This window comes from Lytechinus variegatus, chromosome 6 (assembly GCF_018143015.1).
Source record: "Lytechinus variegatus isolate NC3 chromosome 6, Lvar_3.0, whole genome shotgun sequence".
Taxonomy (NCBI): Eukaryota; Metazoa; Echinodermata; class Echinoidea; order Temnopleuroida; family Toxopneustidae; genus Lytechinus; species Lytechinus variegatus.
This window is the reverse complement of record NC_054745.1, coordinates 25,717,114-25,731,329: the sequence shown is the minus strand read 5'-3', so window position 1 is coordinate 25,731,329 and position 14,216 is coordinate 25,717,114. Positions and strand designations below refer to the sequence as shown.

At 37.7% G+C, this 14,216-nt stretch overlaps 1 protein-coding gene across 2 annotated transcripts; it reads right to left on the bottom strand.

Moving 5' to 3' along the window:
* Positions 1-833: 833 nt before the first annotated feature.
* LOC121417268 (DDB1- and CUL4-associated factor 7) lies at positions 834-13,438 on the bottom strand. Of its 2 annotated transcripts, XM_041610908.1 has the most exons (7): positions 13,195-13,438; positions 11,415-11,516; positions 7,808-7,906; positions 6,593-6,781; positions 4,363-4,572; positions 2,767-2,884; positions 834-1,501 (listed from the first exon to the last, which is right to left on the bottom strand). In XM_041610908.1, the coding sequence occupies exons 1-7, from the start codon at positions 13,348-13,350 to the stop codon at positions 1,329-1,331; spliced, it is 1,047 nt and encodes a 348-aa protein (XP_041466842.1). In that variant the 5' UTR covers positions 13,351-13,438; the 3' UTR covers positions 834-1,328. The 2 variants fall into 2 exon arrangements, with proteins under 2 accessions (XP_041466842.1, XP_041466841.1); XM_041610907.1 differs by lacking the exon at positions 834-1,501 and having other exon boundaries at positions 2,705-2,884; positions 7,808-7,903.
* Between the last annotated feature and the right edge of the window lie 778 nt (positions 13,439-14,216).

Here is a 14,216-nt window from a genome sequence, read left to right as displayed (position 1 = left end):
TAGTCTGTCAGTCTGTCTGTCTAGCCTACACGGACCTTGCCTAACCCTATAGCCTTGTGTTAACATAGGCCATGGTAGAAAGGCCATCGCACACCTTACAACCCGACTGGGGCCAGTTGCAGAAAGAGAAGCAAGCAATTGCATCTCTAAAAATCATGTGCAACTTGCTTTTCAACCAATAAAATGTGTGTATTTGGGACTTGCGATTGATTATTTGGCTTGCGTTTACACGCAACTCTTTCTGCAACGGGCCCCTGGTCTACGACTGGTCCGCGACTGAGGGGACACCAATCGCAAGGTAGTCCTAAGCCTCGACCCCGCACACCTTGCGATCCGATTACAGTACCCTTCTGTCTGCGACTCACCATGCATTTTGCTCTTTGCAATAGCAGCTGATAGCTTAATACTGCGTATCAAGTTGTAAGGATTCAACATGTCAAACCCTTAGGATTTTTTGCAATTTGTCTCTGAACGGTCTGCGACTCTCAAGCTGACAAGAGCTGTGACGTCACATTTCCCTTCACTCAGTCGCAAGCCAGTCGTAGACCAGTGGGGTCATAAGGTGTGCGATGACCTTAAGTCTGCTAAGCTTATGTGAAGGCAAGATGTCAAAAACGTGCTTTCAAGGCATGTTTTGTATATAGTATGCTCTTCCCTATTAAATTCTTTAATGGTGGAGACAATAACCATATTAATCTTCCCCAGTTAAGAATGATTTCAGAGTCAAATAAGCTGATAGAAATTCATGTCACAAATTGCTTTCCATACTTAAACCACAACTTTAAACCAGAGTTTGAATTATACTTGACTTCAGAATACAGGCCTAGGAATCTCCAGACAGTTACAGCAGATAGCAATGCAGACTGGGTGTGTAGAAGCCAGGGGAGCATTTCATGAAAGGACTTGTCTGACGTTTTATCCGACAAGTACTGTTCGATCCGACAGTTACCACGGTAACAATGTTTCTCCGCTAATCAAATTCAAGGAAAGCTGTCATATCTGACAACTTGTCGGAGGAAAATGTTAATGAAACACTCTCCTGGACTCTCTTGAGCATTATCCAGGGCGAAATCGCCCTGGGCCCCGTGATTTTTTCCCCTGGTATCTGGGGGGCATTTCATGAAAGGACTTGTCGGACGTTTTATCCGACAGTTACCATAGGAACAGTGCCTCTCAGCCAATCAAAATCATGTAAAGATGTCAGATCTGACAAGTTGTCGGATGAAAATATTGATGAAATGCTCCCCAGGTTGAAAGCTAGGACAGGATCCAGCCTGTCCGTCCGTCAGTCAGTCCATCTGTCAGCTCTACCCCTACCTTGCCTCAACCTATACCCTAAGAATCTCCAGACAGTTATTATAGCAGATGGCGATCCAGTCTGGCTGCGTCGAAGCCCATTGTATCTGGTTGATCTCTCCCTCTGCAGTGTAAGCTAGGATAGGGTCTTCAATGGCCCGGGGCATCTGTTGTATGTCCCAAATCAACGCTTGATGGTCATCAGCTGAGGGCAAAAACAAAATTTCAACAGAATAATATTAGATACAGTATACAATAGACAAGGATTCTATTCATATTTGCTTCGATTGTGCAATATCTGTGTTTTACTCTGCCAATCATCTCACCTGGAAATAAATAAATAATTCAATACATACATAAGTACACGAATAAATGAATGAATGAACGAATGAATGAATTTAAATGATTGAATGAATAGTTGAATGAATGATTGAATAAATGATTTCATGATTATATAAATGAATAAATAAACAAATTAATTAATTATCAATGAACAAATAAATAAATAAACAGATAAATATATAAATCTAATAACACACAAATAACTTAACCCTAAAAAGACTAGGGGGGGGGGGCTGATTCAGCCCCCCCTCGACATTTTTCGCGATAAATCCACTGCGCAAAATCTTTTGACCGCGTCGCTCGCTGACTTTTTACTTTCAACTTTTTGCGCAAATTTTGAGACCAAAATTGTGACCACCGGGTACGCGGTTCCAAAATTACGCAACATTTCGTAAGTGCATGCAGACCCAAAATTACTCAAAAACGTGAATTTGTGTACAAATCCAATGCAAATAGTGTTCTTAGCCAAAATTCGTAAATGTATCATTAATTTTCCTTTTACTGCTTAAAATCAATTAATTTTATCTTGTTTATGGTCAAAATAAAGTCCCCGACAATTTCCATTGAAAAAACAATAAAAAAAAGTCGAAAAACAAAGAAATACATAAGAAATTTAGAAAACAATAGAATACATAAGAAAATAAATTTGATTTTGAAATTTTTTTAAAATCAATTTGATCAGATCCCTTTCTAGAGTATGTGAAAAAAAATTAGCATTTCAGAGGCATTATTTTATTAATAAGAGCAAACATGATTTTACGCATAAATTAGCATAATTAATGAGACATGAGATTTTTTGCCGAATTTGATGTTATAGTTTTGTAGATAATGCCATGGGTAACGCGTGTGCCAATTTTCGTCGCGATCGCGCGATCAACGGCCGAGATCATAAGGGGGGGCTGAATCAGCCCCCCCAGTCTTTTTAGGCGTCGAAATAGCCCAGTCTATTTAGGGTTAATATTAAAACCCACCATCAAAGTTGCAAGCAGGTTTTTCATCCGCCCCAGACAAACATTTCTTCAAATGTGACCTACCAGCATGTTTAAAACGGGTCTGAATACCTTTCAACTTTGGAAAGAAATCAAATCAAATGAAACAAAGACAATATTTCTTCTAATTGCGACTCACCAGCTGTACATATGTGGCAAGAGGAGTGTGGAGCCCAGGCGATGCCGTTCACACATGCTCGATGGTTGTTGAGTCTGGCGACTGGTGTGCACGGAACCCTGACATCCAAAATAATAACCTAGAAATGAATAGAATTAACTATTTCATAAATATTCCAGTCAAAACTCTTTTATCAAAATGGATACCTCTCTTTTATTTTCTCAATCTAATGATAGTCCAAACTCTCTGACCATGATAGATATTGTGAAACCTCAAATACATTTCCTAAAATGAAAAGAACAGTGACGCAGCATTTGCTCCTGGGACATTTGCTCCGGTCTTAAAGGGGAAGTTCACCCTGAAGAAAACTTTCTTATTAGAGTTCAAAGTTTTGGATTTGTGACGTCATAAACGAGCAGCTGTCCCATGTGTTATGTAATATAAAATGCATAAATTTCAAATTTTGTATGGTTCCTGATGACTTAATTTTGTTTTCTTTTCATGATCGGGTGTGAAACGATTTGTCTATTGATATACAAAAGTTACAGTGAAAACCATTTTCAATTTTCTGAGAAAATGACATTTCATTGATTTTTTACCATTCGCTATGTAGGAATGCTGCTCGCATATGACGTCACAAATCAAATAATTGAAATTCTAATAACTTTTTAATTATTTGATGAATTTTTCTCAATTTTTCGGCAATATTTTTCATTAATTTTTCTGCTATTTTTACAATAAACTTTTTGTCAGGGTGAACTTCCCCTTTAATATCTTAGAGGGCATGGGGTTAGAGTTAGAATTTGATTTTAGAAAAGAATAAAGCAAAGATGAGGATTAGGGTTTATTTAGTTTTGGAAGTTAGGTTTTTTTGGCTTAATGTGTAGATAATCCATCGGAGCAATTGTCACTGGTGAAAATGTCATGAAATCAATGTTGTGTATTTCATATGTGCAACTTTTCAGTGATTTGTTTCATCTTAACCTGTATGAGCACGGGAATATTGTTGGCAAATTGATATATCAAATAAAATGAGAAAAAATTAAAAACTGCCTTTCCCTCTTACATCTTAACCTGTATGAGCACGGGAATATTGTTGGCAAATTGATATATCAAATAAAATGAGAAAAAATTAAAAACTGCCTTTCCCTCTTAATTGCTTATTACAAGATTAGGGGCAATTCTTCCCCCCCCCCCCATAGCACGGTAAACTGCCAATTTGTCTATTGCCAACTCGTCCACTCATCACATGGTCTACCTTCATTTAGTCTAAAGCCATTCCGTCCAACATTTTGTCTAACAACCATTTGGTCCAATAATCACTTCGTCTAACCACCAGTTAGTCTATGACCATTTCGTCTAATAACCAGTTGGTCTAATACCCATTTTCTTTCTAACCATTTCGCCCAATTATACCAAATAATTTACGGACTAAATGGCTATTTGATCAACTGGTTATTAGACCAAATGGTAAGTGGATGAAATGGCAATTAGACCTTGTGGATAGTGGACGAACTGATGATAGACCAGATGATAGTAGACGATTTGGTAATTAGATGAATTGGCATTAGGCCAATTGGAAATAGTCCCATAGCACCATCCCTGAATAACACTAACCTCAAATGAGTCCATGGCCATGGTAGCCAAGTAGTTGGGATCCTGCTTATTCCAGGCTAATCTCAACAGCGGATGATGCTGGGGGTCTTCATAGATGATCGTCGAGTGCTCCAGATGCCTGAGATCAAACATCCTCACGGAACCGTCCGCACCCACGGACGCAAACATGTCGCGACCGCCCCCCGCTCGGCTGAAAGCGATGTCGTAAACCTGGAGTAAGAGTGTGAGAAATAAGAAGTTATTATTTGCTCATAATATTGCTGTCATCGATTGATGGATTTATTTGTTTGCATGTTATATTGCAATATCTATTCACAGGGCCTCTTGGAAAACAGTACGGGACTAGTGAAGGGGCCAACCTGGATAAATAAAGATAAAACAAATACATAGGCTCCCCTTTTTGAATAAGGTTAATTCTTGTAAAATCACAAGTGGAGAAGTGAATTATAAAGTTAACAACACAAAAAGTGTGTTTTTTAAGTTTCATAAACGGAAAATGGATGCACTATAGATGATGAAAAGTTTGTACAGTTTCATTTTTTCATAAAGACTATTGTCATATAGGTTTATTTTCATTTGATCAAATACCAATTCGTCCAATTGTAAACTCATCACTATCATGTGGTCTAACATCAATTCGTCCATTATCCATATGGTCAAATTGCCATTTAGTCCACTCACCATTTCGTCTAATAACCAGTTGGTCCAATAGCCATTTAGTCCATATATACCATGAGGTGCAATTGGACTACATAAAGAGTTAATTGGGCAAAATGAATGAAAATAAAATGGATGTTAGACCACCTGGTTAAGAGAAGAAATGGTGATTGGAGCAAATGCTTATTGGACCAGAGGGTTGTTAGACGAAATGTTGATGGACGGAATGGCATTAGACTATAGGAAGGTAGACCATGTGGTGAGTGGACGAATTGGCAATTTACCGTCATATACATCCTTCTCAGCTTTCCACTCAAGTTCCCTTACCTATTTAAAACTCCATTCCTTTTCATCTTGTCCACATGTACAAAATCCTACTTTCCCTCCCAACCTTGAAACCTCTTGTACTACATCTTTGGCATCCCTTGGCCTGGGTATCTTATCTCTAACCTATGCAACTCCACCAAACTTTCTCAAGTTCTTCATCCCCCCACCCCCCCCCCTGGCTAGCAGTCAGATCAGTTGTGCTTTCTAAAGTCCTATCACTATCATCTCTGCCAACAAACTGGTCCTCTCCATTATGCCTCTTTTCCATTCTCCTCTCCTTCATCACCCATCTCTTGATCCTTCCTATCTCCACCCTCTTACTCTCCCCATTCCTCATCGCCTCTTAATTCTGAGCAATTCCATAAAATAATCAACCTTTTTGTAAGTCCGACCCCCATTTTTCTTAAAGGTCAAGTCCACCTCAGAAAAATGTTGATTTGAATCAATAGAGAAAAATCAGACAAGTACAATGCTGAAAATTTCATCAAAATCGGATGTAAAATAAGAAAGTTATGACATTTCAAAGTTTCGCTTATTTTCAACAAAATAGTTATATGAACGAGCCAGTTACATCCAAATGAGAGAGTCGATGATGTCACTCACTCACTATTTCTTTTGTTTTTTATTGTTTGAATTATACAATATTTCAATTTTTACGACTTTGACGATTAGGACCTCCTTGCCTGAAGCACAAAATGTTAAAATAATGGAATTCCACGTGTTCAGGGAGGAATGAAACTTCATTTCACATGACAATGACAAGAAAATAGAAATATTTCATATTTCATATAATAAAATACAAAAGAAATAGTGAGTGAGTGATGTCATCAACTCTCTCATTTGGATGAAACTGGCTCGTTCATATAAATATTTTGTTGAAAATAAGCGAAACTTTAAAATGCCATAACTTTCTTATTTTACATCCAATTTTTATGAAATTTTCAGTGTTATGCTTGTTGAATTTTTCTCTTTTTATTCAAATCAAGTTTTTGTTGGGGTGGACTTGTCCTTTAAGCTTTACTTCACTTCATAAATGACCAAGTCATGGTCTTTTGAGAATATTACAGCAGACTGTCAAAAAAACAAGAAATCAGAGACAGAAAATTTCATTAAGGTCCCACATATAGGGGGTCGGCCGTACATACTCTATGGAATTGCTCTTCTTGGGGGCTGTTGGGTTTTGGCACAGGTCATGCCACCAAAGCCACCACTCCCCCTCCCCCCGACATATAAACAGTACACATACCTCTTTATCGTGAGCAATGAGTTGTGTTTTGACGTGGCCTGTCACCATGTTAACCCTCCCAACGATCTGTCCTGTCTCCAATCCCCAGATAGTACACGTCGTATCAATGCTGGACGTCCCCAGCAGATTAGGGTCCACCTCGTTCCAATCAAACGACGTCAGAGGAGCGCAGAAATCTGAGTTTTTGTTCTGAAATAAAACGGATCATAAAAATATACTTTACTTAAAGACATTGGTTAAAAATACAAAAGGTCCTGCTCACAAAGATTTTAAAAACCCAGGAATAAAAAAAAAATCAAATTCATGCAGACACGTTGCAACTGCCATCGGAATAGCAGCACCTATGCAGGCGAGACAAAAATTCAAGAAAAATGTTGTTAAAAGTTTGATAAAAATCTTTAAAAGTGATGAATACCGTCACAGATAAGCACTTCCTCCATTTGTCATGTCATTTACTTAAAAAATGTCATTTTCTAAATAGTTATTTTATTTCTGTGGTGGATATATCATCAGAGACCTCATTTCAAAAATTCATACTTCTATTAGAAAAATGTTTTTTCATTATTTTTGTTCATCATGTTCCATTACAAAATTGAATGGAATATTCACATTATAAACAAGAGAGCTGCTCGCATATCAGGGTGCTACATAAGCACTTGCCTGATTGCCCGGGGCAAGTAAAAGTTAGAGTCAGGCAAGTGTTTTGAAGTAAAGACCAAAACTACTTGCCTGAATTCTCACAGTAGAATGACCAAAATTAGCTAATGACCTAATTTTGGTCATGGCAGGCAAGATAAAATCACTTTGGAAAAAGAAATGCAATAACAAGGTAGATCAGTTCATGTCAAAAGAGAGAAAAAGTCAATGGTTTATAAAACCACAAAACTTTCTTTTGAAGAGGTAAAACTATATTTTCAAGGATTTTTTGGGGCAAGTGAAATAGATTTTTGGGCAAGTTTATTTCAGCTATTTAAAAATTTTCTTGCCCGACTGGGCAAGTGATTTTGAAAAGTTATGTAGCACCCTGCATATGGAGTCAGAAATTAAAAACTTAAGATTCCATATATCTCTCTTGTTCTTTCATGGATTTTCAACAAACCTTCTTTCTCAATTTTTTTCAGCTTTCATTGAAACCAACTTATTATCTTGGTGAACTTTCAAATGTTTGTATATTATATGTAAACACTTTGCTGATAATGACACTACGTTACTTACATTATTAAGAAGACATTCTAATCTTGTATCAGTATCTCCGACTCGCCAAACTCGCAGATAATCTCCACTGGTTGCCAAGAGATCCGGAAACACACCCTTCTATAAGAATCGGTGTTCATCATCATGAAAAGAACAAGACCGGATAACTAATTAACAATGGTCTTTACAGGGAGAAACCCTTCTCTAGTAAATATTATCATTAATTCATAAATATCATTAGTATTATGGTCATTATTATAATCATTATCACCATCGTTATCATTTTCGTCGTAATCATCATCACCATCATCATTATCAATATCATCTGTCTCCTCCTCTCATCAGATCATCATCATCCTCTCCCCTCCTCCTCATCATCATCATCATCATCAATATCATCTTTCTCCTCTCATCAGATCATCATCATCCTCTCCCCTCATCATCATCATCATCAATATCATCTTTCTCCTCCTCTCATCAGATCATCATCATTCTCTCCCCTCCTCCTCCTCATCATCATCATCCCCATTATCATATTACTACCAAATCATTAGACAGGATTTAAATTAATACCCGATTTGGAGGAAAAAAGCCAAAGTAGCAATTGAGGTTGGAAACTCTTTCAATATTGTTTCACAAGGAGTGGAGCAAGTGCTTTGCATGTGGGCATGTGAAAATCTGATCATAACAATGGTGAAATAGATGAACATGTAATAATCCTTAAAGGTAAATGCTAGTTTTGGTAACGATATCAAAATGAGTTCTTACAGAATCTTATATAATGACCACCTAAGTGTCTGTTTGTATGAATAAAAAATATGTGCCAAAGGATTCTGGGAAAAAATGTGTAATTGCTGAGAAATCAGCAAAATAAGCGCAGATTCGGTCACTTCCGTCGGGTCTTTATTCCAGCAATAATAATACACTGTCCCACGTGTGCCTATCTGTGTTGGGGATCTTCGGTGTGAAAATTTTTCAGCGTAGATTTCAAGATTTCACAAAGTTCAGTTAATGTAACTGTACCAGATCTAGATCCTCGATGATATACTGACAATTAAGCCTTGTTTTACAGACTTTCTCATGAAATCAGTGTTTACTGCAACTACTGGCATTTCTCTTTAAGGTCGGGATGTTTAGAGACGTTCAGCCAAGAGGGTACTCCAGGCTGGAATTATTTGTATCTAAATAAATAGAGTAAAATTCAGAGTGCAAAGTGCTGAAATTTTATCAAAATAGGAAAACAATTAACGAAGTTATTGAATTTAAAGTTTATCGATACTTTTTTAAACAGTTATGCACATCAAGATGAATATTCATTCGGTGGGCTGATGATGTCATATCCCCACTTTCTTTTTTCTTATGTGTTATTACGTGAAATCATAATTGTTTCATTTTTTCATACATGTGTAAATGATGTGTCTCCATTATGATGAAATACATTGTAAGTTGTGGCAATAAATAGCTACTTAATGCACTTAATCAGTTGTCAATCCAATTGCTTTAGTTCTTGGTAGAAAAATTTGGAATAAACCTACTTTTATATAATATAATACAAAACAGCAAGTGGGGATATGACATCATCAGCCAACCTAATGAATATTCATAAAGACATGCCTACACTGTAGAACTGTTTCACCAGAATAATGCAAATCTTTAAAATGCAATAACTTTGTTATTTGTTGTCTGATTTTGATTTAATTTTCAGCATTTTGCTCTGTAAATTTTACTCTAATTATTGAGATATAAATATCTCCAGCCTGGACCATCCCTTTAAGCACAATGTACCGTAAGGGCACTAGTATTCAACCCGTTTTGAGAGATTCCTCAAATGTAAAATATAGAATTTACCTGAATTTCAGACCCGTCTTATTTCAAAGAGCAAATGCTGGTTATTCTTTTTCCGTTATTTTTTTCTTCAACCAGTCGACTGTGTGCGCGGGCGATCGAATTATACGGCGACGGTTTTTGGCACTAGTATTCAATCCGTCGGCACTAGCATTCAACCTAGCGATGAAAGATGGTCCTGTTTCTCAATCTGCCCTCGTCTCATCTGACTATGGACTAGACCATTTGAGATGAGACCAAACGGAATTAATCGAAGCCAGAGACTTACATAGATCTAGATCTAATTTAGCAATCTAAACCCTTTTGAGATTTGCTATCTATCCTCACTAGGTTGAATACTAGTGCCATTCAGTGCAAAAGGCCATCGCTGCATAATTCGATCCTCCGTGCATACAGTCGACAGATTGAAAAAAGAAAATACCGACAACAGATTACCCTGGAAATAACAAAGGTATGAAATTAAGATACATGTAGATTCCATATTTCTAAGTATTTTGGGAATATGTCAAAATCTTTGAATTATGCCGGGTTGAATACTAGTGCCCTTACGGTATACTACAGGGACCCAGTTTTATAATTATGAGGGGAGCAATAAAAAGCTCTCCTAAAAGTGCGCAGAGCTGCGGTAGGGGATCATTGACTGACACTCTTATTCTACATTCAGGTTAAGTGAGGTTAATATAGATATACATGGAAATAAATACGAATGTGTATGATGTTGCCTGATTTCTAGTTCTTCTGCATTTATCATTTCATGTCATAAAAAAGTCTAATTCGATGAGGCGAGCGATAAATCTCTCTACCTCTACCTGAAGTGGATTAAGGCGAGCAGTAGCAAGTAATCACTCTCACTCGCCTTACATCTGAGTCTCTAGGTGGTTTCAGACCGCCTCGAAGTTCGCCAGTTCCAGGTATTCTCTGATCGGGAAATTTACCCCGATCAGAAAATACCAGGTATTTTGGTAATGTGAAAGCAAACTACGCGTAATTTCCCCGAAAGAAAATACCCGCTAAATAGTAGGTACTTGGCGAAATTACGAGAACTTTCGTGGGGATTTTTCCAAGGTCGCAGGTATTTAGGCGATGTGAAAGCAAATTACGGGAACTTTTATCCCAGCGTGTCGTTGGGCGCGGCGGCGTGGGTGGCTGCTGGGCTCGTGATTTTGAATCTCCCACCTTGCCTGCTTATCAGACCACACTGCGCATGCTCGTAACTTCGGGAACTTATCCCGAAGGATGTGTTTCGGGGCGGTCTGAATGCAGGAATAATTAACGGGTATTTTTAGCCTTAAAAAGTTCTCGTAATTTAACGGGGATTCTTGTGATCGAGGCGGTTTGAAACCGCCTTCTGATACCCCTTTCATAAACCCAATTATGCGGCTAATAGCCGCATAATTTGGTCGTAAATTGGAGGAGGACCAGAGTTATCCGCATTACTTTGATGCTGCTATTATCTGCAGGACAAGATTTTGAGTTTATGAACGCATTTCCAAATAATGCGGATAATTGCCATGGTGCGGTCACAAGGTCACCCTTTTCCAACACAACCGCATCGGAGGGGCGTGTCCAGTTGTCATAACGATTATCCGCCTTTTTCAGGACGGGCGCTCGTAAAAATGATTTTCGGAGTTTGTGAACGCAATTTTTATTGAATTATCCGCATTACTCTTAGGCGGCTAATTGGAGGATAGGTTTATGAAAAGGGTATGAGAGTATAAAGAGAGAACATTACCATGATTACACAGATACTGTAATGTAAGATATGAGATGGAATATTGCTTACATTATCAGGTATCCACATGATTTTAGTTGTTGGGTAAGGATGATCAAACGTACTCTTTGCTTCAAATTCCGAAGTCTCTTCATTCAGAGCTACAATTTGAACCTGTGAGGAAACAAAGACATAATTTTAAGAACAATTATCTTTTTAATCCTATGATTTAGATCTTAACCCTCTAGGTAGTACATAATAATAATAGCGGTATTTATAAAGCGCCTTTTGCCTGAGGATACAAAGCGCTGCTATTATTACCCCGGCTTTAGCTCCAGCTGCCATCACCGACGCTCAGTGCATGCAAGGAATTAATCCTGCCGGGTACCAATTTACCTCACCTGGGTCAAGTGCAGCACATTGCGGATAAATTTCTTGCTGAAGGAAAACATGCCATGGTTAGGATTCGAACCCACGACCGTTTGAAAGGCGAGTCAGAACCACTAGACCACGACGTGCCCGCTATGACCAAAACAACATAGACCAAAAACTTCAGTCTCTGTTAATAGTGTTATAATAAATTGGTTGTTCCACTGAACTCTGTTGGCTCCACTCACCAATTTATACAGAAACCGAAGTACTAACTCGATCTGTACAGGGACTCAATGGCCATACATGTATGTTTAAGTTCGGATAAACCAGGGAATTGGGAGTTGCACGACAGCTGAAGTATGAATGTCACAGTTTCTTTTCTTTTATTTTTCCCGTTTTGGTGCATTTCAAGCCAGGCCAAAACGGAATAGATCTAGGCCTAATAATCTTTATTTTGGTCCAGTTTTTGTATACATTTTTATGAAATATAGACAAAAATCAATGAGCCCCATCGGGAGGATTTGCATTTTTAACCCCCTAATTGTGGCTGCATGGTGACGGTCGATAGCGAGCCGCGCCGTCTGTGACTGACTTGTATGGTAGGGGGTCCTAAAGCTGCGCGGGTCCTAAAGCTACGCACCACTCATCGCGCATGCAGTTTTCAATGGCAAATGCGCACTCTGTGTGTGGAACTGTGACTGCAGAGTGATGAACAAGTCCTATTAATTTTTTTCTACAGAGGCTGCAGTAAATCTCTAAATGCAGAGAAAACCAACAACTGGAGTGTTAGGAAGTTTGGAGTTATATTCGCTTTAATTTTATTTTATCCTATAATAATTTGAATATATTTTAGAAATTGAGGCACAGGAAATACTATTTTTTTGCATGATAAATCGAGTGCGTAGCTTTAGGACCCCTTCTACATCGGGCGGCAAAATCAAGAGGTGTTCGAAAAACACGACGGGATTTTCGTATTAGTGAGTTTTGTGATATTTTCTACTTGGCTAATGATCTTTAGAATGTTTGCCACAAATTAGTGAAATATAATTTGTTGAGATATTAAAATTGGGACAGTTTTTATTGTTTGAAAACAAAGTGCGTAGCTTTAGGTCCCCCCATCATACTTTTGTACTTGTAGGCCTATTTGTATTTTTTGTAAGTTGTACGAGGAAAAATAAAAAAAAAAACACTAAAAGTTCAAAAACTCCTCGAAACAGACGGCTGCCAGCTGTCTACCCATCATGCTACCGATTGCCTGGCTTAATGATAGAATCATTTGCCTGGCTTAATGATAGAATCATTATTTTATCAATGGCATCATGATCACATCACAATTCAAATTCACACACTCTTGTCATTCACGTTCACATCACACTCACCGCTGGCCGCTTGTAATTGTGTGCCTACACATCACTCAGCGTACTTACGGCGCAGTGCAGTGTACAAAGTCTATGAGAAATCATGAAGATTTTTTACTTGCCTTATTATTGTATTCTTCGACGAAACTTCCCACCGCCAATCTGAACCGTTTGTCCGGTCTAACTCCCCAATTCATACTATATAATGTCCATGGGGCTTCATATTTGTAAATCTCCTTCCTTTTCGGCGTAATACCCGACATTCTGGCGGGCTTCATGAGAAAATAATCGGTAGTTTTTCACTTGACTAGAATTCATGTATACACAACACTAGCGCCATTAACCTATCTTTTTTTCTCTCTCAATGTGTATAGCGCCATCTATCTCGAAAAATAAATAAATTGATTGCAAAATTTACAACGATATGGGGAAGAGATGGGAGAAAACATTTTTATGGAACAAATTTCAGTGATTATTACTCACTTTGGTGGCGAGCTACTGAAAACCCTTGCATATGATTTGTTAATATATAATTAGCCGGTGAAAATCACTGGCGATTTTTTTTTATGAAACGCTCCCAAGGTCACAAGGCATAATTAAAGGGGTGGTCCAGGCTGAAAATCTTTATATTTAATATTTATAGCTTAATACACAGAGTAGAACTCACTGAGCAAAACGCTGAAAGTTTCATCAAAATCGAATAACAAATAATAAAGTTATTGAAGTTTAAATTTTAGCAACATTTTGTGAAAACAGCGTCATGAATTTCCATTAGCTGATGGTGTCACATCTCCACTTTCCGTTTTCTTATGTTACTAGTACATAAAATCATTTTTTTTTTCATTATTTCATACTTGTGTGAATAAAATGTCTCCCTTATAATTAAATAAGTTACAGCAATAAATATCTAATGCACTAAATCAGTTTTCAATCCAATTTTTCTAGATCTTGGAGGAAAAATGTGAATAAACCAAATTTCTGTTTCTGTTTCTGTTTGTGGTAACTCCCGTAGGAACTCGGCAGGACAGCATTTTTTGCTGGTAAACGCCAAGCTGGTATATAACCAATTATCTTGGAAACATTTTACGTCTAGATTAATCAGTCATATAGTGGCTGACGTAATATATTTCATATAATAAAATAC

Excerpts from the sequence above, each read along its gene's own strand:
- LOC121417268 (XM_041610908.1), bottom strand. The coding sequence starts at position 13,350 with ATGAAGCCCGCCAGAATGTCGGGTATTACGCCGAAAAGGAAGGAGATT. Across the intron at positions 11,517-13,194 it reads TCGAAGAATACAATAATAAG|GTTCAAATTGTAGCTCTGAA; the intron begins GCAAGTAAAAAA and ends GTTTCCTCACAG. Across the intron at positions 4,573-6,592 it reads TCATTGCTCACGATAAAGAG|GTTTACGACATCGCTTTCAG; the intron begins GTATGTGTACTG and ends CTCTTACTCCAG.